The 27,993-nt window shown below is 40.0% G+C and overlaps 1 protein-coding gene across 6 annotated transcripts in view; it reads left to right on the plus strand.

Moving 5' to 3' along the window:
- NR1H4 (nuclear receptor subfamily 1 group H member 4) overlaps nt 1–27,993 on the plus strand; it is a 93,137-nt gene that overhangs the window by 34,854 nt on the left and 30,290 nt on the right. For 3 of the 6 annotated variants that reach the window (XM_017887286.1, XM_017887285.1, XM_017887287.1), the window contains 2 exons: nt 11,253–11,618; nt 27,509–27,658. In XM_017887286.1, coding sequence (XP_017742775.1) covers nt 11,253–11,618; nt 27,509–27,658 — 516 coding nt within the window. Of the gene's footprint in view, nt 1–2,606; nt 2,739–11,252; nt 11,619–27,508; nt 27,659–27,993 lie in introns of those variants that run through there. The other 3 variants (XM_017887283.1, XM_017887284.1, XM_017887288.1) reach the window with 3 other exon arrangements.

Below are 27,993 nucleotides of genomic sequence, written 5' to 3' on the forward strand. Positions count from 1 at the left end.
GGAAATTAGAAATAATACCTCCCTCAAAGGGTGCAAGTGAAGATCTGATGAGATAATGCGTATGGAACCACTTTGGAAACTTGTGAAGGCTATAGAAATGTCTTAGCAATGATTATTCCACTTGTATAGCTCACCTTTGCCTTTTAAAACTGCTTTCATATTTACTATCTCATTTTATCTTCAGAACAGGCCTAAGTAGGGCAAGAATTATTATCTGTGTTTTACCATCTATTGATGTGGACAAATGGGGCCCACAGAAGCTGAGAGACTCACATAAGTTTACACAGTGCGTCTGGCTACATTATGTCTGGGCTCTACCCTGGATCAACTGAGTCCCCTTCTAAAGCCCTCATTTATAAAAAAACAACCAGTAGACTTAAACTTGATGTCCAAAAGTTATGCTGCAGAGTAAAAAATAGAATTATTCCTGTTCAATAAGCAACCCAAGGTACAACATGAGTCCAAAGCTGAGCAATCATAACATCAACATAGTGATGACGGGTAGCCACCTGTTGTGCTAAGCATTTTATAAATACTATTTTAGTTAATAATCACATATAATTCTTTGAGGTTATATAGTTATCAACCTCGTTTTACAACCAAGGAAATCAAGGCAGAAAATGGTTCAGGAATTTGTCCGTTGTCCACAGAGCCAATAAGTGCCAAGACAGCCTGGATGTATTAGTTTGCTGGGGTTGCTGTAACAAAGTAACATGCACTGGGTAGCTTAAACCACAGAAATTATCTCATAGTTCTGGATGCTGGAAGTCCAAAATCAAATTATCAGCAGGGTTGGCTCCTCCTGAAGGCTGTGGGTGGAGGATCTGCTCCACGGCTCTCTCCTTGGCCCACAGATGGTCGTCTCCCCTCTATGTGTTCACATCAACTTCCCTTTCTGTGTTTCTGTCTCTGTAACCAAATTTCCAATTTTTATAAGGATACAAGTCATATTGGATCTTAATTTTAATTTGATTTTCTCTGTAATGACCCTATCAACAAATAAGGTCGCATTCTGAGGTACTGGGGTTTAAGGTTTCAACATATATACATCCTCATCTTACAATGGTTCAACCTACTATTTTTAGACTTTACAAAGGTGTGAAAGAGACACTTTCAGCATAGTTTTCGATACATTACATGAGATATCCAGTTCTTTATTATAAAAAGGCTTTGTGCTAGATAATTTTATCCAACTGTAGGCTAATGTAAGTGTTCTGAGCATATGTAAGGTAGGCTAGGGTAAGCTATGCTGTTTGGTAGGTTCGGTGCATTAAATGCATTTTACTTACGATATTTTCAACTTATGATGGGGTTACTGGGATGTAACCCCATCATAAGTCAAGGAGTATCTGTATTAAATTCGGGGGGTGGGAATAATTCAGCCCCTGTAACACTATACAACAGTGGGCCAGGTCATCTGGCCTGCATGCATCACGCTGTTAAGCATTGTATTAGTCCATTTTCACACTGCTGATGAAAACATACTTGAGGGCCGGGCGCGGTGGCTCATGCCTGTATTCCCAGCACTTTGGGAGGCCTAGGCGGGCGGATCATGAGGTCAGCAGTTGGAGACCATCTTGGCTAACATAGTGACACCCCGTCTCTACGAAAAATGCAGAAAAAATTAGCCAGGTGTGGTGATGGGCGCCCGTAGTACCAGCTACTCGGGAGGCTGACGCAGGAGAATGGTGTGAACCCAAGGGGCGGAGCTTGCCATGAGCCGAGATCCCGCCACTGCACTCCATCCAGCCTGGGCGACAGAGAGAGACTCCGTCTTAAAAAAAGAAAACGTACCTGAGACTGGGTAATTTATAAAGAAAAAGGTTTCATGGATTCACAGTTCCACATGCCTTGGGAGACCTCACAATCATGGTGGAAGCTGAAAGGCATGTCTTTTTTTTTTTTTTTGAGACGGAGTCTCACGCTGTCGCCCAGGCTGGAGTTCAGTGACCCAATCTCGGCTCACTGCAAGCTCCGCCTCCTGGGTTCACGCCATTCTTCTGCCTCAGCTTCCCGAGTAGTTGGGACTACAGGTGTCATGTCCTACCTGGCGGTAGGCAAGAGAGAATGAGAGCCAAGCGAAAGGGGAAACCTCTTATAAAACCATCAGATCTTGTGAGACTTACTACTTCGAGAACAGTGTCGGGAAACCAACTCCATGATTCGATTATTTCCTACCGGATCCCTCAGACAACACATGAGAATTATGGGAGCTACAATTCAAGATGAGATTTGGGTGGGGACACAGCCAAATCGTATCAAGCATTATGCTTTAAAATGTTTCCATTTTAAATCATACCATTCCATTTTAAATCATACCATTCTGCCACCTTTTGATGGGAACGAATGTCAGGACCTGGAGCATGGAACTTGACCTCCAAATCCAGTTTTAGAGCCACTGAACAGAAACCTACCCTCTAAAAGTTCTTAAACTGGAAAAGTGCTCCCCCAAAATATTTATCTAAGAGACTCGTTTCCAGCTTACTAGGCAATTTGGCATTGAGGACTTTTCTCATAAACATTTACAAATATTCTGCTCTGTAATGAAGTTAATCAGTAAACCACACAACCTCTGTCCTCTTTCACTCCTTACCTAGTCTCATTTTCAGTTGCTGTGAATAAGCTAAGAATGGTAATGCAGTTTCAGGAGTTAGAAAATCCAATTCAAATTAGTCCTCACTGCAGCTGCACACCGTCAGGATTTTTCACGGAAATGATGAGTATGAAGCCCGCAAAAGGTAGGACACTGTTCACAGGTGCTCTCAGGTCTAGCTCTTGCAACTGGACTGAGGAAATCTGGGGACTTTGGTTGGAGATGACAGTAACAGATGTCTGTCAAAGATGGTGGCTCAGTCAGACCCAGAAGACTGGGGTGGGAGTTTGGGTTGGAGTGATTTTTATTGGATTCTAAACAGACAAATATCTTATTGGGATGAAATCTAAGGATGCTTCCTTTAAAATTATTCATAGACTATTATGTCAAATTATCACTATTCTTCCAAACCAAACATTAGACAGTTCTAACATTGATATCAATGGACACTTGAAAAAACATTTTAGCACACATTGTTTAATGCGGTGTTCCTAAAATGGCAAGTCTCAGTTCCCAGGGGATCACAAAATCTATTTAGTGTCTTCTGACCAGCATTAAAAACTGGATTAGAACATAATAGAATAGAAATATCAGAGTGTCGCTCAAGGAGTAAAGACAAGTGGTATTTCATGAAATTTTGTTTCAGTTACATATGTATAAGTATGTACAGGGGATATGAGATAAAATGTATTTAAAACTGTAGGTTGTGGTAAAAAGAAATGAAAAGAGTTTGGGAAACATGAATTAATGAAGTAGTTTCACAACAGGTTTCTTCCAACAGTCCATGAAAAATCAGATAAGCACAGAGTTGAGCTTTAGGCCCAGGCTCTTGGTTTTCTCTGAATTAAAACATAGATTATAATTAAAACAGTATAATGTAAATCATATTTTAATATTTTTTAAAACAGAAATTCATCTTTTAAATTTCCAGCAAGAAAAAACTCGAATCACTTTTATAAAATGATCATTGTGAACATGTTTTTGCTCATAGACTTGGTAGCATACCATTTTGTTTAAATGTGATGTTTAAAAATGATCGACACCATATTTAGAAATGGAAATGAGTTGGAAGGCCAGGGAAGCAAATTTCCCATTTACTTCAATTTAACCAACATTTAATAAACATTTACTCTGTGTCAGGCATTGAGTTAGATGCCAGGAATATAAAGAAGAGAATATAATCTAATATTTTCCATCAAAGAGTTCACAGACTAATGACAACAATCACAAAAGTATGCATGTTTATGTGGTGTCAGGCACTATGCAGTTTATATTCTTTGTCTTAGTTTATCTTTGTTATAGCCTCTCATGCAGGCACTACATTATTTCAGCTTTGTAAAGGAAGGAACAGAAGCTTAAAGAAATTCCATGGCTTTCCCAGGTTCATATACCTAACAAGTTGTGGGTGAATTGAATCCAGATTTGTCTGCTCAGAGGGCACTCTTAGGCAGTATCTCATACCATCTCAAGTTCAGCGTGGAAGATAGGCCTGTAAACAAAAGAAATATACTTCCAATACGTGCCATAATGGAAGTGTGTACAGAGGTAGGAGAGGTGAATTCCACCTGGGGGAACTGGGGCAGGCCTCCTGGTGTAGGTGACCAGAAGTAGGTGATCAGCTGACAAGGCAGGGAGAGGCACTAACATCACAAAGGCCCAATGCCAGGAATAGCAAACAACTTTGCGGTAAAGCCCTGCCGTTTAGTGAAGAAACCATGGATTAAGAAATAAAGTAAGGCAGAAAAAGCAACTTTTCTAGGCACTGCAATTCAACAGAGACATTCATTAAACATTTACTATGGTCAGCATTCTGCCAGGGATGAAAAGCTGGATATAACCTGGACCCTTTCTCAGGAGCATCAGAAACTCACTGTGAGATTATGGGAGAGTGCCATTGTTTTTATGCAAACCTGATTCCCCATTTGGGGGTACAGTGGTTCTGGTCCCAGACTCCTTAGAGCTGCACTGGCTAATATGCCACATGTGGCTATTCAACTTTAAATTTTAACTTAGAATTAAATAAAATTTAACATTCAGACTCTAAGTATCACTTGCCACATTCCAAGGGTTCAATATCCCTATGTGGTTAGTGGCTACCATATTGGTAGGCATAGAACCCTTCTATCACCTCAGAAAGTTCCCTCAGATGACACTCCTTTAGAGAAGGTGTTGAAACCTGGAGACTGTCTAACTAGAAAAATTTTACTTTATTTTCAGGGCTTCTCAGACTCCCCTGGAGTCCATCCATGTGTTCTCATTTAAGAACTCTTTCCTAAACTTTCCTGGAGAACCATCACAAAGGAATCCTAATTCTCATACTCTTTGATAGACTAATTCCAAAATAAAAATTCCTAAATGTAAATTTTAATGTGTATTTTCCCTTTTAAATTGTATCAAAACAGAAATAAATTTACCTTTTCAGAAAGCATACTCTAAATTAAAGTCAAACTACCTCTACTCCCTCCACATCTTATTTTCTGCCAGACAATGTTGTATTTGTTTACTTGTTTACTTATTTACTTATTTTTGTCCCAACCATTGACATTCCCACTTCCCAAAACACACAAACAAGAGAAAGGCTGGGCCTTCATATGTGTCTTTTTACTTTCATATCCTCAGACCCTAACACAGTGACTGCTAAATAGCAACTGTTTATCACACACACACATACATACACACATAGAGTTCACAGACACACACACACACACACACACACAGCATGAGCATATGTTTATAAATATATATTTGTAATGAAAGAACTATCCCAACACTTATATCATCAAGACAGACTATGTGTTAATAATTACTTATTAACTATCAATTAACTATCACTAAAATCAGGATTTTGCTAGATTCTTTAGGAAACATGTCTTTTAATGACACTCGACTTACCAAAACTGCTTCTCAACAACCGTATTTTACACTCAGAACTATCTTCTGAGATAGCAACAATCCCATTTTTACAGAAGAGATTGAAATAGGAAAAGCTTAGCCAGTTAAGATCTCACGGTCAGTTAATGGTGGAAGTTGTTCTAGTCCAACCATTTTGGAATATGTTGGCCATGCTGGTTCTTTGATTGTAAGATTCCTGTGTAATTACTTCTCTATTTGTGGAGATTTAGGGGACACACTATGAAATGCTAGAAGTGAATGGGCTTTGAATATAGAAGGGTTTGTTGTTGTTGTTGTTGTTGTTGTTTTGTTTTGTTTTGTTTTGTTTTTGAGATGGAGTCTCACTTTGTCGCCCAGGCTGGAGTGCAATGGTGCAATCTTGGCTCACTGTACCCTCTGCCTCCCAGGTTCAAGTGATTCTCCTGCCTCAGCCTCCCGAGTGGCTGGGTTACACATGCCTGCCACCATGTCCAACTAATTTTTGTTTCTTTAGTAGAGATGGGGTTTCACCATGTTGGACAGGCTGGTCTCGAACTCCCAACCTCAGGTGATCCACTCGCCTTGGCCTCCCAAAGTGTTGGGATTATAGGCATGAGCCAATGCATCTGGCCAAGAATAGAAGTATTATTTAATATTATTGTGTACTTTTCTCATATTTTTACTGATGTCCTCCTACTGTTTTAGCATGATATTATCTATATCTTTGTGAAAACTTTCCATTTTGATCTAGATTATTCCAGAGAGTGATATGACAGTGATATCATTATCTGACTTGACTTGGGACTCCTTTGAGTTTCTTGATTATGAAAATAATTGTTTTGGCCGGGCGCGGTGGCTCAAGCCTGTAATCCCAGCACTTTGGGAGGCCGAGACGGGTGGATCACGAGGTCAGTAGATCGAGACCATCTTGGCTAACACGGTGAAACCCCATCTCTACTAAAAAAATACAAAAAACTAGCTGGGCGAGGTGGCGGGCGCCTGTAGTCCCAGCTACACGGGAGGCTGAGGCAGGAGAATGGCGTAAACCTGGAAGGCGGAGCTTGCAGTGAGCTGAGATCCGGCTACTGCACTCCAGCCCGGGCGACAGAGCAAGACTCCGTCTCAAAAAAAAAAAAAAGAAAAGAAAAGAAAAGAAAATAATTGTTTTATTGAAATAATGCTGAAATATTTTAGAATTGTCATATGAGGAGAAAAAAACTGTATACATTTCCTTGGATGCTACAGAATCCAGATTCTATCGGTTTTTGATCTTGGGCAAACTACTTATCCTTTTTTTTTTTTTGAGACAGAGTCTTGCTCTGTCGCCCAGGCTGGAGTGCAGTAGCCGGATCTCAGCTCACTGCAAGCTCCGCCTCCCAGGTATACGCCATTCTCCTGCCTCAGCCTCCAGAGTAGCTGGGATTACAGGCGCCCGCCACCTCGCCCCGCTAGTTTTTTGTATTTTTTTTTAGTAGAGACGGGGTTTCGCCACATTAGCCAGGATAGTCTCGATCTCCTGACCTCGTGATCTGCCCGTCTCGGCCTCCCAAAGTGCTGGGATTACAGGCTTGAGCCACCGCGCCCGGCCCAAATTACTTATCCTTACTAGAGCTGTGGCAGAGAGAAATTGGGCCGAGGGAGGAAGGGGAGTTAAGGGAATAAGATAGGTTAGAGGATAAAATCTAAGTGTAAGTGAAACTAAGTGCTTTTAATACTTTTTAGTTTCTTTCAATTCCATTCACTCCAGAAATTTTCATCGTATTTGGTGATGAAATAGATCAGGATTTTGCTTATTTTATCTTTTCTTTTTGTGTAATAATTCCATATTTTTCCCCTTCCATTTTGTGGTGGTAAGACAAGGCACCATTTCTAAAATATTTTGTCCGTTAGACATACTCTTTTTTATTGTTGTTGTTTATTTTGTTTTGTTATTGTTTTTGAGACTGAGTCTTGCTCTGTTGCCAGGCTGGAGTGCAGTGTCTTGATCTTGGTTCACTGCAACCTCCACATCCCAGGTTCAAGTGGTTCTCCTGCCTCAGCCTCCCAAGTAGCTGGGACTGCAGGTGCATACCACCAAGCCCAGCTAATTTTTTAATATTTTTATTAGAGATGGGGTTTCACCATGTTGGCCAGGATGATATCAATCTCTTGACCTCGTGATCCACCCACCTCGGCCTCCCAAAGTGCTGGGATTACAGGCGTGAGCCACCATACCTGGCCTATGCTTTTTTTGTATGGATAAGTCAGACAGAAGGAAGGGAAATCGATATTTGTACAGATACCGTATACCATGTGCTCTGTCAATCATTTCCTGGGTTAATGCAGAAAGCATTATTTTCAACATGTAATATGTATATTCTGAACTTTGCCAGTGTAGAAAAGCCCTGAATTCTAATGTTCGTAAACTATTAGTCATATACTCATGGAGACTTTTAGATATAAAGAAGATTTAGAAGATCATCTAGGGTGTAGTCTTTTCTTTACAGATAAACAGAGGGAGCCCAGGTAGGGTAAGTAACGGTTTTTAAATGCCATAAAACTAGATTCAGGAACATGACTCCCAGGGACCTGGAAACCTCTTCTGTTGGGAAAACTTCCCAAGAGAAGCAATACCTACAGGGAATGTAGAGATAAGTGGACATTAGTGAGATGAAGCCCTGGGAGGGGTTGGCTGTGTTGAGAACCATTCCAGGTTCAGGAATCAGCAGGTGGGAGAAATCCTGAGTCTGGAAGGAGCAAGGCACATTCAAGAAACAGAGACGTCCAAACATGCAAAATGGCTGGAAAAGAAAGCAAGGGTAGGGTCATGCAGAAACTTGCAGGCCCGTTATATGCAAGTGGAGACCGAGAAGAGGGTAACAAACGCAAGTAGGAGGATGCAGAGAGGGGCTTTGAATATCATGTTTTTAAGCATCACACACCTGAAATTACCCCCAGAGAGCAGCAATTCAGTGAATGGACTTTGAGATTGGACTCCTAGAGCTCAAATCTCATCTACTTAGGTAGGTAGGAGTAAAGTTGCTTGACTTCTATGTGCCTCATGGTACTCATTTGTAAGTGGGGGAAAATAATGTTACCTAACTCATAGGGTTTTGTGAGAAATAAATGAGAACATACAAGTGCCTGCCACTACAAAGAACTCTATAAAAGTTTTCTGCAAAATATAGTGATAGTAATCATAATAATTATAGTAATCGTTTCAACTATCTTTTGAGCACAGCAAAGAGCATTGCCAATTCGAAATCCCCAAAGCCCCCAAAAACCACGTTTTTATAAAAGTTTGGCACACACTTTTTTGGTGACAGAACCTGACCTGAATGAATGTGAAACTATTTATGGTCTTTACTTATTGTACTGACTGTAAATATTCATATATTTCACTGTGGAAAATATTGCTGTATTTGATTCTGTGTTCTGTTCCAGACTGTGCTGGGAGGGATATATAAATAGCACAGTATTCTGTTCTAAAATCCTGAAAATTCTGACTTCTAAAACACATATGACTGCAAGGGTTTCAGATAAGGAACTGTGAATCTGTATCATCTCATTCAATCCTCAGCCTAACCCTTGATGTTGATGTTATCATCCCAGACTTGCTGCCATGAAAACCGATGTTTATCAATAGTTTGAATAATTTGCTCAAAGTCCCACTGTTCATAAGAGATGGAATTGTTCATAAGAGATGGAATTGTCTGACAACATTTGGAAGTGTCAGACACATTTGTAAACTTTCCCATCTCTTATTTATGTCTTTTTTCAGCATTTGCATAATTTAAATATTTTTATTTTCTAAAGAGCCATGGTTGATGTCTCCAGGAAATAGAAGCATTTTCATAACCTGATGGTTTTCTATTACCTAGAGGTTTTCTAAATAAGGGGCTCCTTTAATAATGATGGTAGTAAGAATAATAATTATTATTCCTATTTTAAGTCAGCTATAATTTATCGAGCACTTCCTGTGTGCCAAACATTTAGCAAAGCACTTGGCACACATTATCTCATATAATCTTTATATCAACCCAGTGAGGTAGGTATTATTATTCTCTGTTTTATTAGGAGAAGACTGCAACTTAAAGACATTAAGGAATTGCCAGCTGCACACAGATTGTAAGTAACAGAGCAGGAATTTGAATACAGTAGATAGATTGCAGGCACTGTATTCTTTTTTTAAAGTTCCTCCTTTGTTTTATAATGATTAAAATAACACATAGATATACACATGGCAAAAACTACAAACAGTAAAAAAAATTATGCCATCTTCTCTCCCAGAATATAAAGTAAAAATATCACCTCTCACAGTCACCACCACCTACTTTCTTCTGTATCATGCAGAAATTTGCCTTTGTGCGCAGGCACCTGCACACACACACACACATACTCCATTGGTGTTTAATACCCATGTGAATATACACATTGGTCTATAGCTTGCCTTTTTCATATAGCACCTTATTGTAGAAATTTTCCATGACAGCACATAGAAATCTAAATAATTGTTTTACATCTACTTAGTATTTCAGTGTATGGATATAACAAATTTATTTAACCAGACTCATATGGATGAATATTTAGATTATTTTCCAATTTATGGCTCTTGCAAATTTGCTGCAAGTGAATATTTTACAAAACACTTTTCATAGATGTTCAGGGATATTTCTAAAATAAATTTTCAAGCAGTGGAAAATTTATGCTGGGTTAAAAGGACATTGAAATTTTAAAACTGGAAAATATTCACAAATTTTCCCCAAGAGTATTTATTTCCCCAATAGTGTGTATAATCAAACTTTTAAACTCTCACACATTTGAAGATGAAAACGGTAATGTTTTAGTTTCAATTTAAATTTAATTATTGGCAAAGGTGAGCACATTTCTGTTTACAAAACACTTACATTTATATTTCTAAAACTATTCCTTTCCTNATGTTCAGGGATATTTCTAAAATAAATTTTCAAGCAGTGGAAAATTTATGCTGGGTTAAAAGGACATTGAAATTTTAAAAACTGGAAAATATTCACAAATTTTCCCCCAAGAGTATTTATTTCCCCAATAGTGTGTATAATCAAACTTTTTAAACTCTCACACATTTGAAGATGAAAACGGTAATGTTTTAGTTTCAATTTAAATTTAATTATTGGCAAAGGTGAGCACATTTTTTCTGTTTACAAAACACTTACATTTATATTTCTAAAACTATTCCTTTCCTTTATCCCTTTTTCCATAGCTTCTCAAATGTTTTCTTATTGGTTTTCAAGAGCTGTTTTTACATTAATGAGATGACTCTGTCCTCTATGTTGCAGATATTTTTTCTGAATTTTAATTTGTCATTTAATTATATTATGTATATATACTCTTAAAAGTTTTAAACTTTCTTTTTTTTTTTTTTTTTTGAGACGGAGTCTCGCTCTGTCGCCCAGGCTGGAGTGCAGTGGCGCGATCTCGGCTCACTGCAAGCTCCGCCTCCCGGGTTCACGCCATTCTCCTGCCTCAGCCTCCTGAGTAGCTGGGACTACAGGCGCCCGCCACCGCGCCCGGCTAATTTTTTGTATTTTAGTAGAGACGGGGTTTCACCATGGTCTCGATCTCCTGACCTTGTGATCCGCCCGTCTCGGCCTCCCAAAGTGCTGGGATTACAGGCGTGAGCCACCGCGCCCGGCCAAAAGTTGTAAACTTTTATGTAGTTAAATGTTTCAATCTTTTCTTAGAGCCCAAACTCCTAACCATTACGCCAAACTGTCTCTCTAATTTCCAGAATGATGACATTCATTCCAGTTTTGTTGTCACTTTTGTTCAGGTGTTTTAACAGAACAAGTGGCTGGTCCTCTGGGACAGAACCTGGAAGTGGAACCATACTCTCAATACAGCAATGTTCAGTTTCCCCAAGTTCAACCACAGATTTCCTCATCATCCTATTATTCCAACCTGGGTTTCTACCCCCAGCAGCCTGAAGAGTGGTACTCTCCTGGAATATATGAACTCAGGCGAATGCCAGCTGAGTCTCTCTACCAGGGAGAGACTGAGGTAGCAGAGATGCCTGTAACAAAGAAGCCCCGCATGGGCGCGTCAGCAGGGAGGATCAAAGGGGATGAGCTGTGTGTTGTTTGTGGAGACAGAGCCTCTGGATACCACTATAATGCACTGACCTGTGAGGGGTGCAAAGGTAAGCATCTTTGATTGGCAGTTTTCTCTTTCAGATTTTACTGTATTGGTTGTTGAAATCCCTGAACTAATTGCTTCCCTTTTCCCAGGCAACTTCCCATTTTCTCCTCCTCTGCTCCTACCTCCTCACCTTTGTTGTGCAGTCACAGATCTGTAGGAAAAGACTATTAGACTTTTTGGCTTAATGTTTAAGACTGTTAGAGTATCTAGCTTAGTTGGAGTCTTTAGCTTTTTTCCTTTTCACAACCTCACACATAGCTAAAGGGAACTTATGATTAAATTGAATTTGTTGTAGGTTTTGTTTGTTTTTGTTGTTTTATGGTATTTGTCTTTCTGTGCTTGGCTTATTTCACTTAATGTAATATCCTCCAGGCTCATCCATGTTATCACAAATGGCAGGATTTCATTCTTTTTTATGGCTGAATAGTATTCCATTATGTATACATACCACATTTTCTTGATCCAGTCATCCATTGATGAACACTTAGGATGATCCCCTATCTTGGCTATTGTGAATAATGCTGCAATAAACATAGGAGTGCAGATATCTCTTTGACTTACTGATTTCATTTCCTTTGGCAATATACCCTGTGGTGGGATTCCTGGATCACATGGTAGTTACAGTTTTAATTTTGTGAGGAAATGTCATACTGTTTTCCATTATGACTACACAGATTTACACTCCTACCAGCAGTAAGGGTTGACTTTTCTCTACATCCTTGCCAAAACTTATCTTTTGATTTCTTGATAGTGATTCTAAATGGAGTGAGGTGCTACCTATTGTAGTTTTGGTTTACATTTTCCTGATGATTAGTGGTGTTGATTGTCTTATGCCCATTTTATGGAAGTGGTAGCTGAAGCATAGACGTTAATCTACTTACCCAAGTTTTCAATAGCTAATAAGAGCTTCAAAACTGTAGCTTATAATCTAACTCCAGAGCCTGTATGATTGACCACCAGCTATGATGCCTTTTATTGGTTGTCTACTAAGTGATCATTCTGCTCTTCAGTTGTTTGCTCAAGGGTAATATTGACTAATTCAGTGGCGAGAGGAAGAAAACCAAACAGTCCGTTTAGGTGTTAAGGTATCAGTGTTGTCTAAGCCAAGGAAATGAACCCCTGAAGTCACTAACCTTGGATGGCTTATCTCTTTAGGATTGAATTTGTCTTTCTGTCTTGTGAACTGTGCTTATGACCAAGTGCAACTTGGTCCACCTGCAAAGAGTTCTGGGGCATGGCAGGGTAAATGGAATGAGACCAGTGGGCCAAGGACAACCCTAGAAAACACTTACCTTAAAGGTGGTCAGGGAAAGAGAAACCCACACAGGATATAGAATAGAAGTAATCAAGATAGAAGTCTACAAGAAAGTGCAGGATCACAGAAGGCAAGGAGATGGAGAAAGTAGTCAGAAGAGAGCCAACCTTTGGGGAGGTTTAGGAAGGAGAAGCTGGATTTGGACATAAGTATATTTTTAACAGCAGAGAAAGACAAAATTTTTCCATTGATTTTGATTTGAGACTTTGCCCCCATGGTGTCAGGAAAAGGACAGGCATGTAAGGGAGAGGATGGGTTGGAGCCAGGCAGGGCCCATGTTCTACACCAGGGATTGGCACATTTTTTTCTGTAAACATCCAGACAGTAACAAGTTCAGGCTTCACACCATGGCAGCCTCTGTTGCAACTAATCAACTCTGCTACCGGAGTGCAAAGGCAGCCACATAGAAAATTAGCATAGCTATGTTTCAGTAAGCTTTACTTACAAAAATAGGCAGGAAAATAAAAAAACATAAAACAAAAACGGCTGGCTGCAGTTTGCTGAACACTGTTCTTGACCAATGACTCTTTTTTTTCTTTTGAGACGGACTCTTATTCTGTCACCGAGGCTGGAGCGCAGTGGCAATCTCGACCCACAGTGACCTCCACCCCCTGGGTTCAAGTGATTCTTCTGCCTCAGCCTCCCAAGTAGCTGGGATTACAGGCACCAGCAACCACGCCCAGCTAATTTTTGTATTTTTAGTACAGATAGCGTTTCACCATGTTGGCCAGGGTGGTCTCAAACTCCTGATCTCAAGTGATCCACCTCTCTCGGCCTTCCAAAGTGCTACAATTGCAGGCAGGAGCCACCACGCCTGGCCTTGACCCATGACTCTTAAGGGTTGGAGTACGAATTAACTAGAAGCTGTGCAGTGAGTGAGCACAAGACTCAACTCACAGCCCATATGTGAGAGAAATGTAACTTTATTTTTTTTAATTGGATTTAATTCAGTCTCAAGCTCTGGTGGAAACTTTATTTCATTTTATTCAGGATCATTCCATTCACCCCAGCCAAAATTCTTCTGGGGGTTTATCTAAGTACCAGGATTAAAGTAGGGTTGTGGAGGGATTGGACACTGGGGAGTGGGGTTCTGGTCTCACAGCTATGGGACTGGGTGGGGCTTGGTACCACAGCTGTTGACACAGTCCGAGATCTGTTAGAGTGCTGTTCTGTTTGGTCTTCAGTCACCAGTGGGAAAGGTCTCTGTGGCATCATCCTGGGGTCCTGAGCACACTCCTCCATCATGTCTGGCCCTGTCTGTCTCCTTCATTCAGCTCAGGTGGGTGGGTTCTGATGTTGCCTCAGTGCTGTGTTAGGATGCCTGACTGCCCAGAGAAACCATGCCGCCGTTTCATCTGCTCTATGCCATGCTGGGTGCAGAGAACCCTGGGGTTTTTTCCAGTTCTACCCAGGAAAGGGCACAAGAATCCTCGTCTTCTGGGATCCCAAATGACATAGAGTTTCTATCATCTCTCAATCCACCTATCCTAGAATTCTGTCTGGGGATAGGGAGTTGGGAGGGACAGAGCTCAGGACCTTCTCAGGTACCTAACATGTCTTAGCTCTTTGACTTCCTCTTTAGTTTTCTGCTTCCTCCCAACTTGAATAAGTTTTATCTGGTCTTTAGGATTTGGGGGCTTAAGCTCTGGTGACTGAAAAGCCAAAAACAGGCTCCCTTATCTTCCTTATGTGTTCTCCTGTGAAAACAAATGAAAATTGTCCTAGGTTAGTGAATAGAGGAATGAGGAAGGGCTGTGAGGAAAACCAGAGGAGAAGGACAGAATAGGGTGGAGTGCACATCAGAGGACTGATGCCTCATGCCTGCAGGTCTTGTGAGAGCTGCTCAGCCAACCTGGTTTCCCCACTGACCCTGCCGCCTACTTCCCCCATGCACATCTCTTGGATATCTGCACTCAGCAGATGCAAAGCGAATTTTCCATCAGAGGGAGCATGGGCTTTGGGGGCTGGCAAGCTCACATTGAATCTAGGCTCTGCACTTCTTGGCTGAATAAACAAGTTACTTAATATTTACTGGTTAGAACTCAGCGAAGTAAAACAGAAACCAACAATTCAGGCAGAAAGGAATTAATACAGACGTTGGAAGAGTCAGAGTAACAGGATCTATGCTAAGTTTCCAGGAGACGCTCAGAGCCACACTGCAGAACTGGCCTGCCGGTTGCTCTTCTGCCAAAAGCAAGAAGATGGGAACTCAGGAAGCCACCTCAGGACTGTTGGCTTCGGGAAGACAACGCCTCAGCTGCCATCTAGGGATCAGGAAGTTGCCTTCACTGGCAATCACTAGCTCCAGAGCCGGGGCTTGCCTGCCAAATGTGCAGCTATAAACGATGAATACCCTGCCCCCTGCCTTTCAATACCCTCAAAGCTAGCGACTAGAAGTCAGGATGCTGCCACAGCAAAACTCCACGATCCTGCTTACCAGTAGAAACAACAGAACAGCTTGTTTCTACTTTCCAAATGTCTTACAAGGGCATCTCTATGGGAGAGCTTAAATCATATCCACTATATTAGCTGCAAAGGGAGTCCGGGCAAGTTCCTGCCTCTAGTAATAGGATGTGAACTAGACTAGATGGGAGGTACAGTAGATATAGAGCTAGCTAATCCTTAAAGACTATACAACACTTACTTTCTCTGAGCCTCAGATCTGCAAAATGGGGATATTATGTATTTTGCAGGCCGTTTTTGTGGATTGTACAAGATTTATAATATATTATATATTAGAATTTACCAGCTCTCTTGCTTTAGGATTTCACTGGAGATTTGTCAGACCTGTGATACTTAAAACAAAAAAAAAAAAAAAAAATTAAAAAAAAAAAAAAAAAAGAAACCTTAGAAATGAAACAAAGATCAGGGTTAAATTTCCTCATTACATTGGTCTCTTTATCTGGTTCCACTAAAATATTTTAATTTGCTTTGGTGTTTTATTTGTCATAAGTATTTATGGCATCAATGAGAGAAATGATGGTTTTCAATCTTTTAAAGTAATAACTTTGGAACACAAGCATCGTGCACAGTGACAATGACTGCCACTTTCTCAGCATTAGATTAAATCAAGAGCTTTCTTTTGCCCTCAGTTATCAGTGAGGCATATGGAAATGTGCTAATGTCTGAATGAGTTTTGATTCAAACCTCAAACCTCAACCAACAAAACCGATCAGCATCTAACTGAAAATTTCAAATGGCTGCATTTCCAAATAGGTCAGTGTCTGTCACATTCATTTCAATGCCAAGAGAGTCTACACACATCAGAAAATGGTAGAATTCCTAAAAGATACTGTCTGAGTAAGTGAGTGACCCTACTGCCTTTCTGAATATATTTTTTATAAGATTGTGAACCAGCATTGGACTTAGCTTTGAAGTTTTAAAAAAGCTTCCAAAATTATTGAAACTATTCCAGTATAGAATAGATGTAGTGTTTCCAAAGGATCTTTTGTTTATGCACATTTGTGAAATCTGAGGAGTGCTGACCTATATATAAACTTGACATCCTATTTAAGATCAGGTGAGGTCTGATTTTAAACAATTTAATAATGATCCTAATGAATTCTAGAGGTCAAATTATCTCGGAGTATGGTGCAAGACAGGGTTCCAAACTATTTCACTGCATTGGAAGCCTTTTGTAGTAAGTGTTATGAAAATCATGGGAAGAGTAGGACCCTGAGGGCAAACAACATGGTTTCCAATCCCAGCTGATTGTCTTCCCGGGTGTCCTAAATTACTTAACCTTTCCGAGCTTTAGACTCCTTACCTGTAAGATAAGGACAACAATGAAGATGATGATAAGGATGAGGAGATGATGATGATGATGGTGATGATGGTGATGATGATGGTGATGATGATGATGATGGTGATAATGGTGATGATGATGGTGATGATAATGATGATGATGGTGATGATAATGGTGATGATGATGGTGATGATAATGGTGATGATGATGGTGATGGTGATGATGGTGATGATGGTAATGTTGGTGATGTGGTGATGATGATGATAGTAATAATCATGTTGATAGATAACCTATATCAAGTGATTACTATGTGCAGGAACTGTTCTGGGGGGCTTTATATGTACTAATTCATTTAATCTTCAGGACAGTCTTTTGTAGCAGGTATCTATAGATTGTCATGAGGATTAAATAAATTGATGTGTGTAAAGTACTTAACACAGTTCTTCCCAATGGAAAATCCTCAATCATTGCCTGCTATTATTACTATTATCATTGAGTTGTTGTGAATTTTAAAAAATGGGATATTGTTTTTAAAATATCTTGCTCAGTACCTGGCACTCTTTTTAAAAAGTATTTTTTTAAAAAAATTTCAATAGCTTTTGGGGGCACAGTTGTACAAGTGGTGTTTTGTTACATAAATGAATTGCATAGTGATGAATTCTGAGATTTCAGTGTACTTGTCACTGGAGTAGTATACATTTTATCCAATATGTATTTTTTTATCCCACATTTCTCTCCCCTCCTCCCTTCTGAGTCTCTGAAGTCTATTATACACTCTGTATACCTTTGCGTACTCATAGCTTACATGGCATTTGGTTTTCCATTCCTGAGTTACTTCACTTAGAATAATGGCCTTCTGTTTCACCCAAGTTGCTGCAAAAGACATTATTTTATTCCTTTTTAGGGCTGAATAGTATTCCATGGTATATATATACCACAGTTTCTTTATCCACTCATTGGTCGATGGGCACTTAGGTTGGTTCCATATCTTTGCAATTGTGAGTTGTGTTGCAATAAACATATGTATGCGTGTGTCTTTTTATCTAATTACTTTTTTTCTTTTGGGTAGATACTCACTAATGGGATTGCTGGATCAAATGTTAGGTCTACTTTTAGTTCTTTAAGAAATCTCCATATCGTTTTCCATAGAGGTTGTATTAATTTACATTCCCACAAACAGTGAAAAGCATTCCCCTTTCACTACATCCACACCAACATCTATTATTTTTTGACTTTTTAAAAATGGGCATTCTTGCAGAAGTAAGGTAGTATCTCATTGTCATTTTAATTTGCATTTCCCCGATGATTAGTGATACTGAGCATGTTTTCATGTGTTTTTTGGCCATTTGTATGTCTTCTTTTGAGAAATGTCTATTCATGTCATTTGTTCCCTTGTAGATGAGATTACTTGTTTTTTCCTTTGCTGATTCGTTTGAGTTTCTTATAGATTCTGGATACTAGTACTTTGTCAGATGCACAGTTTGCAAATATTTTCTTCCATTCTGTGGGTTGTCTGTTGACTCTGATAATTATTTCTTTTGCTGTGTAGAATCTTTTTAGTTTAATCAGGTCCCATTTATTTACTTGTTTGTTTTTGTTGCATTTGCTTTTGGGGTTTTAGTCATGATGTACCTGGCACTCTTACGTGCTCAATAATCATTAGATGTTATTTTGTTGATGAACTCTTATTTGGTATTCCTCTGTTCATCCAGCCTCCCCAGTTGGGGTCATACACTGTTTTCAAAACTCTCCCTATTCCGATTAATTAACCCAATTCTTTATTCAGCAAGTATTATTAAGTACCAATTTGTATGCCAGGCTGTATTCTAAGCATAGGAGATGCCTTGGTGAGCAAACCAGACCAAATTGTTGCCTTCATAGTCACCATTCTAAAGCAAAAGCAGAAAAACAGTCTACATAACTGAGCTAAAGTAGACAAAAAGAGAAAACAGTCAAGCAAACAAAAGATTAAGAAATATAAAATCAGTAAAAGAGTATCGAAAAGAAGATAGAGAAAAATGCAATGGTAATAAGATGATTTCCAGGGGATATGAACTGATATTCCACATAAACACATAGGTGATGAGGCAAGACAAACTAAGATGATAAAAACTAAATTTAAACAAGAGAACATGTTTAAAGCAAACATATAAACAATATGTATGAGTAGTGATTAAAAGAAACGTCCTAAAGCATAAATTACTAAATGAGAAAAGTTACAAATCTACACCCAAGAAAAAGTGGAAATAGGCATTTAAGCAGGAGTTTGGAGGTGAAAGGTTTAACTCCACAGAACAAACGAATTCACTTGGGCTCAGGCAGCTACAAGCAGCATCAGGTACCTCCCAGTGCTGGAATTCACCTATTAGGAACGCAGAACACCCCTAGGAACCCCAGGAAAGATGCTGGGAGCAGGTACTGGTCACTGTGGGCCACCAGCTTCTGGGAGTTTGCCTCCCTGGCACTTTAAATAGTTGTTGAAGATATCCAAAGCCAAGCTCCAGGAGAGCATCATAACCCCTGTCCTCTCAGTAGACATCCAGTAGGTCTGACGGTGTCAGTGGGTTTTTGCTTTCTACTCCTTTAGACTCCTTCATCACTTAATAAGCATTTTGTCAAAGCAATGAGTGCACGTGATTCCAAAGTCAAATGGTAAGAAAGGCATATCATTAGGAAAAAGCGCCAGCCCTACCCTCTTCACCTGCTCCTAGAGGCAACCCCTAAGAACCACTTCAGTTTTCTTTGCTTTTCTTATTGTTTTTTCTTTCTTTCCTCTTTCTCTTTTCCTTCCTTCCTTCCTTCCTCTTTCTTTCCTTCCTTTCTTCCTTCCTTCCTTCCTTCCTTCCTTCCTTTCTTTCTTTCTTTCTTTCTTTCTTCCTTTCTTTCTTTCTTTCTCTTTCTTTCTTTTTTCTTTCTCTTTCCCTCCCTCCCTCCTTCCTTTCCTTCCTTCCTTCCTCTTCTTTCTTTCTTTCTTTCTTTTTCTTTCTTTCTCTCTCTCTTTCTTTCCTTCCTTCTTTCCTTCTTTTTCCTGCCTTCCTGCCTTCTTGCCTTCTTGCTTTCTTGCTTTCTTTTTTGACAGAATCTCGCTCTGTCGCCCAGGTTGGAGTGCAATGGCAGGATCTCAGCTCACTGCGAGCTCCGCCTCCCAGGTTCATGCCATTCTCCTGCCTCAGCCTCCTGAGTAGCTGGGGCCACAGGTGCCTGCCACCAAGCCCGGCTAATTTTTTGTACTTTTAGTAGAGACGGGGTTTCACCGTGTTAGCCAGGATGGTCTCCATCTCCTGACCTCGTGATCCCCCGACCTCGGCCTCCCAAAGTGCTGGGATTACAGGCGTGAGCCACTGCGCCCAGCCATTGTGTGGATGGTCTTTATTTATTTCTGTAATACCATTTTCCCTCCCAACAAACATGGAAGAAAAAAAGAAGGGACTGGTGGGAAGAAATGCCCTGGAGGACACACCTCTCCAATCTTTGCAGTTTTGAAGAGGGAGTGTTGAGGTGGAAGGCTTGGGGATATGGGGAGGATGGCCAGTCCCTCCTCTTGTCTCCCAGGTGGCTCTTGGCAGCCTTATAAATCTTAAACTCATCAGTTATTTTGGAGACAATGCTTTTAAAAGGGTTGGAAGTCTGGGATATATGCTTAAATGGAAACTGGTTGAGATATCTCCAAAGCAATTTGCACACCTCCATCTTCCACTGCACTGAGTTCTCTTGGTCCCACCGGGACTGCATGCACAGCAGCATGCAGTTCTTGTACAGTCTCTGGAGTCTGAAGGAGTTCCATTTGGTCTTATCGATGATCTGCACAGCTACCTCTTTCCTAGTTAGGGTGTGTCAGGCCAACTTCATGGTGGCCAAGTTACCCTGGTCGATGGTCTTGATGAGCCAGTAGTTTCCAGGAAGGGTATCCTCAGCAGAGATGCCTGAGAGGTCCTGCAGTATGTTGAATGATAGGGCTTGGAGTCAGGGTGTCCCGAGGTAGGCTCAAATTTGGGAAACGCTGATTAAAAGCTTGGTCCAGATCATCTCAAAAGAATATAACTTCCAAAGCCCACCTGATGACCTAATCTTTATAATAGAATCAAAACACAATGCCAGAGAAAATAAAATAAACAAAACAAATGCTAACACACTAAATTTAAAAGAAAATGAGAAAAGAGATATGAATTTGTAGCTTTCCTTTCTTATAATGTCTTTGTATAGTTTTGGTATTAGGGTAATGCTGGCCTCATAAAATAAGTTAGAAAGTGTTCCCTCTGCTTCTGTTTTCTGGAAGAGATTGTACAGAATGGTATCATTTCTTCTTTAAATGCTTGACATTTAAATGCTTGACAGAATAAACCAGTGAAACCATTTGGGCCTGTTGCTTTCTGTTTTAGGTTATTAATTATTGATTCAATTTCTTTAATAGTATAGGCCTATTTTGGTGACCAATTTCTCCTTGTTGAGTTTCGGTGGGGTATATCTTTCCAGGAATTTCATCTAAGTTGTCAAATTTGCAGGCTTAGAGTTATTCATATTTCTTTATTTTCCTTTTAATGTCCATGGGATTAGTAATGATGGGCCTCTCCTTCATTTCTGATATTGGTAATTTGTGTCTTCTCTCTCTCTCTTTTCTTGGTTAGCCTTGCTGGGCTTGGTTAGCCTAGCCTTATTAATTTTATAGATCTATTTTATTGAATCTATTAATTTTTATTGATCTATTTAAAGGACCAGCTTTTGGTTTCAGTGATTTTTCTCTATCATTTTCTTACTTTCAATGTCATTGATCTCTGCTCTAAAGTTTACTTTTTTTTTTTTTTTGCTTATTTTGGTTTTAATTTGTTCTTTTCTAGCTTCCTAAAGTGAAAGCTTAGATTATTGATTTTAGATCTTAATCAATATATGCATTTTAGTGCTATAAATTTCTCGTAAACACTGCTTTTGCCACATCCCATAAATTTTGATGAATTGCGTTTTCATTTCCATTTAGTTCATTTTCACTTAGTTCTTTAAGTAGTCACCTCTATGTCTTCTATATGCATTATGTGTAACCTTTTAGAAACGCTTTGTGATGTAAGATGTGTTATATTCCTATATTTCTCTATTTCAAATTTAATCTCTTCTAAGCTCACAACTCTCCTGGCTGATGTGAAATTCATTTGGTCTGTGTTTGAGAATACTCCTTCCTCCAGGATCGTGCGCAAACCCCAGGATCATGTTCAAATTTTAACTGGTCCCTTGAATGTGAACAACTCAGCCACAGTCCAGCATGGACATCTTACCCCAGGGTTTTCGAGGCCATGGTTCTTAGTATCTTCCTGTCCTCATCTCAGAACTACATCATTGGAGATCTGTCACTCCTCTAGAAGCTCTTTATTAGTGCTGGTTCAATACTCACAGAACCTCCCAGACTCATCCCATTCCCAATTCTGCAAGCGTTGACTTCCACCTCCAACATCTTTGAGATGATCCAATATAACCATTTCAATGAGAGGTTGAAAACAAAAATCGTATGTGAGAGTTATCTTTATTTAGAGACAGAAACATTGCAGCTTTTGTGCCAGCAAGTGAACAAGAGTTTCCGCCCTCTTGGGATGGAAAAGAAAATGAAAAAGCAATAGAAGCAAGAACAAAGCACACATAAATACCTTGATCAGTTATCCATTCATCTTAATGTTCCTACAATTATTGCAAAACCATCATTTATGAACTCAAATTGGGGAAGGTAACAAGTCTGTTATGGGCTGTGCACTTGCCATGCTGTGTAAAACCTGGGTAGATTCATGTCTCAAGATAATTTTTAAAAATGTAAACTTCCTACTAAAAGGACAGCATAAGGCAGTGGTTAAGAGCACAGAGTCAGCTGGGCACAGTGGCTCATGCCTGTAATCCCAACACTTTGGGAGGTCGAGGCAGGAGGATTGCTTGAGTCCAGGAGTTTGAGAGCAGCCTAGAAAACATAGCTAGACTCAGTCTCTACACAAAATTTAAAAATTATTAATAGCTGGGCATAGTGGGGTGCACCTGTAGTCCCAGCTACTCAGGAGGCTGAGGTGAGAGGATCGCGTGAGCCCAGGAGTTTGAGACTTCAGTGAGCTATGATTGCACCGTGCTCCACCCTGGGCGACAGAGCAAGATCTTGTCTAAAAAAATAAAAAATAAAAAGAGTGCAGAGGGTGAGCCTATCAAGGTTCACATCTGAACTCTACCGTTTGTTCTCTGCAGGACCTTGAGCAAATTAACCTCTTTGTCACTCAGTCTCCTCTTTGGTAAGAAAGTGATAATAATAGTATCTGCTTCATTGGATTGTTATGAATAGGAAATGAATTGCCATTTACCATTTTAGAACAGTGCCTGGCACAAAACAAGTGCTGTATAAGTGGAGACAGACCTAGAAGCTGTCTCCATTTAGGTCATCTTGAATGGAAAGATATCTAATTACTCACCTCTGTGTGTTTGCTGCTATTTTAAAAGCTTGTAGACCCTTAAAGTTTTACAACATCAACCAATATTTTATTGATTGCAAAGTAGTGGGTGGCCTACTACCAGTGGCTACCAGTATCAGTCACTGGAGTCTGGTACATGCATGTGTATGTACACATATGTGTGTATGACTTGAGAATAGGGTGTGGTATGTGGCTTCCACCAGTATAAAGAAGCACGAGAATTGCTTAAACCCGGGAAGCAGAGGTTGCAGTGAGCTGAGATCATACCACTGCACTTCAGCCTGGGCCACAGAGCAAGGCTGCATCTCGGGGAAAAAAAAAAAAATAGAGGTAGAAAAACAGTGTGCAATATTCTGCAGAATCGAGGAATCCATGTAAAAGTACCATCCTCTAGCTATTTGCTTGCTACCCCAGGGATCCCATTGGTGCTACACATTCCCCAGATGGCAATGCCAACTCTGTCTACTCATCCTGTATTACTAGCAACGCTCTGTTCCTCGGTGAATTTCCTTTCCATTCATTTTCAAATGACTTTTCTGATATGAGCATTGTTGAATATGCACAAGAAAGAGCAAGACAGAGGCAGAGTTATGTGTATGGATAGATTTGCATAAGTATAAATACAGTATATGTACCCATATTTAAATGATATAATGATAATATTGTGTTGCTATCTCAGAGTGAAAGCTAATTAATTCAACTATTGAGATGATAATGATTTCTTTTTCAGTTAATGCCAGAGTCAAAAAACCCTGCAGAATGATTCTACGCACTGTTCCTTTGACTCATCTTGGAAGAAAGAGTTTTATTCTGTTAACTATTAAGCTGTCTATCAGTATCTATGACAGTTTTAAAGGAAATCATTCCTGGGAGGGGCAGAAGATTATTAGTAGGAAAGCTGACTCATGTAGGCTCAAGAGGACATTGAGGTCATGATTTGGTACCAGGAAAGAAAAGTCCTCTTTTGCTTTTAGTCTCTTAAAATGCATGCTTTGGTATTTGCACTCTCAATATCAACACTGATCTGCAGCACAAAGTCTTTTTTTAGACTTTATTTGGTTGGATTTGACATTTAGGAAAATGTTAAGATCTCTCCTACTGAAATTTACACCATCTGAAAAATTCACAAGCAAGTCCGTGACTTTCTTAACCTTGACATCTCTAACTTTTCCTTCAGCCTCTGTTTTCATATTTCACAAGTTACCAAAGCTTGATATTCTCTCTGTTTCCTCCTTTCTATTCTGTCCCACTTTAATTCAGGCATTGGTAGCCTCTCAGTTGTATTATGGCAATAGTCTCCTGTCTCTAGTCTCCAATACCCGTTCCACCTTTCTTTACCTTGCTCCAAGGAGCTTCCCAACATACAGGTTAGGTCATACTCTCCCCTGTCAAAGCCTTTAATGGCTTTCCTCTTTCAACATGGTAAAGACTCAACTCCTTTGCTTGGCATTCAAGGACACTTCATCAGATTCTGTTCCTACTACAACTGCTTACCCGTCTCCCACTAATTCTCTCCATACTCTACCCTACTGCCACCAAGACGGAGTATCTAGCATTTCTTGGAATTTTCATAACACCCTGTTTGTTCATTTTTCTGAATGTGTTTCCCCCCTCATGGTCCATGTTTCTAAAACCTTACTTATTCTTCAAGGCCCAAATCAAATTCTATTTCCTTCACGGATCTCTCCCTGATTCTGGCTACTCTTAATTAATCAGGATCACTCCCAGTCTATACAATGCCTTTTCTTTGAGGCACTTGACTTCTAGCAGTTAGGAAATCATCATATTATACTTACCTTGTTAGAACAATTTTTAAGTGCCTTCTGCTGGAAAATTGTCATAAGAAATATGCAGCTCTACATGGGTGCAATGTAATTGCTGCCTCTCCTCCTTAAATGTGGCACAATCTTTACAAGCATATGGTGTGGACCTGCTTCTACATTTCAATAATTTATTCCTTGTTTAGCTATCTTATTATTTGTATTTTGTATTATGCCGTAAATTTACTTCTGTTTATTCCAACTCAGCATGCAACTCTGAAGACAAGGAATGTCTTATTCATCTTGGTATTTCCCAGGTCAGAGAATGCAGCTTTCAGACAGTTTTTACTTAACAGTAAATTATTTTGCTCTCTTGTGACCCAAGGGTGGTAATTGCAAGAGATTGGTTAAGAGTACAGGCTTTAGTGCATGACTGCCTGGGTTTGAACCTTCCTAGCCAAGTACTAACCATGTGATCATGGCCAAGGTACTTAAACTCTCTGTACCTTTTTTCTTCATCTATAATATGGGGACAAATAATACTATCTTCATCATAAAATTGATATGAGAATTAAATCAGTAAATGGAGGTAAAGTTGTCCAAACAATAGCTACTAAGTGCTTAATAAATGTTAGATATTATTCCAACAGTCTGTTAAAATAAGAAGGACCCCTCTCAGTTTTGATAGAGACATGAAGACACTAGATGCTACATTCCAAGGTGAGCCCATCTGGCAGAAATTTCACAGTGGGTATTTAAGAACCAGTTAAACATGTCACTTATTTTGAGAGAATGAAGAGATCAGGAGTTGGAAATTACAGAGAGGTCTTGTAAAGATTTTGGAGCATGTGACTGGTGTGCTGTGTGAATCTTACATCCTTACTGTAAAGGAGAATGTTGGAAGCGGGAGTGTCTGTCCCTCGGGCCACCACTGGAACGTGTAGTAACTTTTTGAGAACTGGAAAATGGTGTCCCCTTGTGTCCCTAAAATGTATACTGAAGAGGTCCTATTGCTCCAAGCCCAATGAAAGAGTCTTCAAGATGATTACTTGAGTAGGTTGACATGTATCCCCTGAAGCTGATGGACATGGGGACTTTGTGTCTCACTTTCACCTGAGAAGTTGAAAGGCAGGAAGCCGGGTGGCTGACTGCTCCTGGATAAGTGGGAGAGATTTCTTTGCTCCACAGAGATTGCTAGATCAGAGAAAGCCATTATGGGGTTATCTTAGGTCCATGTCAAGAGAACCACAAGGAGTGTCCTCAGTATAAACATCGTGGAGTGAATCGCCAAATTCCTAGATGTTGAAGGAGACACATACCATGGGCTAGAATAGAGATGTATTTGCCCTCATCAAAAAAGTTCAGATGAGGCTGGGCACGGTGGCTCATGCCTGTAATCCCAGCACTTTGGGAGGCTAGGCGGACAGATCACTTGAGGTCAGGAGTTTGAGACCAGCCTGGCAAACATGGTGAAACCCCATCTCTACTAAAAATACAAAAATTAGTCGGGCGTGGTGGGTGGCACTTTTCATCCCAGCTGCTCCAGAGGGTGAGACAGGAGAATCACTTGAACCCGGAAGGCAGAGGCTACATGAGCCGAGATTGTGCCACTGCACTCTAGCCTGGGTGACAGCGTGTGACTGTCTCAAAAAAACAAAAAACAAAGTTCAGATGAAAGTATCCCGAAGATGAGAAGTCTCTAAAGAACCCAACCCAATGGAGAGTCAGCTTTGAAAACTTGCTACGTACAAACCAGCTTACAGCAACACTAGTCGAGTAACTGCCTTCTTGTCATTTCTTCTCTTACCTCTCTCACAGTCCTCTCCCTATTCAACACTGCCTCCTTGACTCTGAAAGTGTCAGGAACTATGGTTAGTCAGATGGAGGAGAAAGCAGAAAGTGGGGAAATGGAGCAGCAGAGTTGAAGCCGGTTACCTCCCTTTTTCACTCTAGGCATCTTACCTGTTAACAGGCTGTAGCTGTGCTATGCCTTCTCGGGGGAGATGTTTGCTTTTAGCTCAAGGTTGGCATTTTCATTATTATGCCAGGCTGGCATATAAAGTACTGAATTGAAACCTTGAATGCCATTTTCTCCCTGAATGCCTGGTTAACAGCAACTCACTTTCCAAAACTTAGCTCAATGCTGACTTCCTATCCTGACCTCTTTATCCCAAACAGGAGTCTGTGTGTTTGCTCTGCCGCCATGCAGCTTTCAGAGCCCAGACAACATGTAATTCCACTTGTTTAGTTGTTTGTGTGTCTTTCTCCGCAGCCAGCTTTTAAACTCTCGGAGCCCAGGGGTGAATTGTTTGCCTTTGTATGCTCGGCACTTAGTGCTCACTGGCATGGAATTGTTCCCCAATAAAGATCTATGAAAGTAATTTATCTTAGAAAACAAATTCGCATTTTTCCTAAGAGAGGCTATAATTCAAACTTGTCTTTATTTCTGAAAGATAAATTTAAAACAACAGCCTTCTCAACAATACAATGTCATATAAAGTATTTGTCACTGGTGTGTTCAAGGATGGCCTGGGTGCTCTTTAGCAGTTTGTGAGAAAATGTCCTGGCATCTCTCAATCCAAACCTGTGTTTTCCTGAGAAGCTGTAAGAGGACTTTTACACTTTTCAGTGTTTCTCCCACAGGTTTCTTCAGGAGAAGTATTACCAAAACGCCGTGTACAAGTGTAAAATGGGGCAACTGTGTGATGGATATGTACATGAGAAGAAAGTGTCAAGAGTGTCGACTAAGGAAATGCAAAGAGATGGGAATGTTGGCTGAATGTATGTATACAGGTATTCACTTCAAGCAATTACATTTCACTAAAAATCTCTTAAGGAGGGAGATGTCAGGTAACTCATCACGAGAGTGCTACTTCACATATTAAAGAAGGAACCTACTAAGCCATCTGAGTTCTTGAAAAGGGTAATGAACCACTGAAATTGTCCAAACTGTCAACTAAAGAGCATTTTAGTCACCCAAAAGAAATGCCTGGTTTTTTTTGTTGTTGTTGTTGTTCTTTGTCACAGTGAACTATACATGGAGCCCAGTGGCATTAGCATACCATTCAAGTAACGTGCTTTAACGAGCTACGAATGACAGTCTAAAAGTTTCCTCTAAATTTGATTTT

Source organism: Rhinopithecus bieti, unplaced genomic scaffold, assembly GCF_001698545.2.
Source record: "Rhinopithecus bieti isolate Rb0 unplaced genomic scaffold, ASM169854v2 scaffold_15133, whole genome shotgun sequence".
Lineage (NCBI taxonomy): Eukaryota > Metazoa > Chordata > Mammalia > Primates > Cercopithecidae > Rhinopithecus > Rhinopithecus bieti.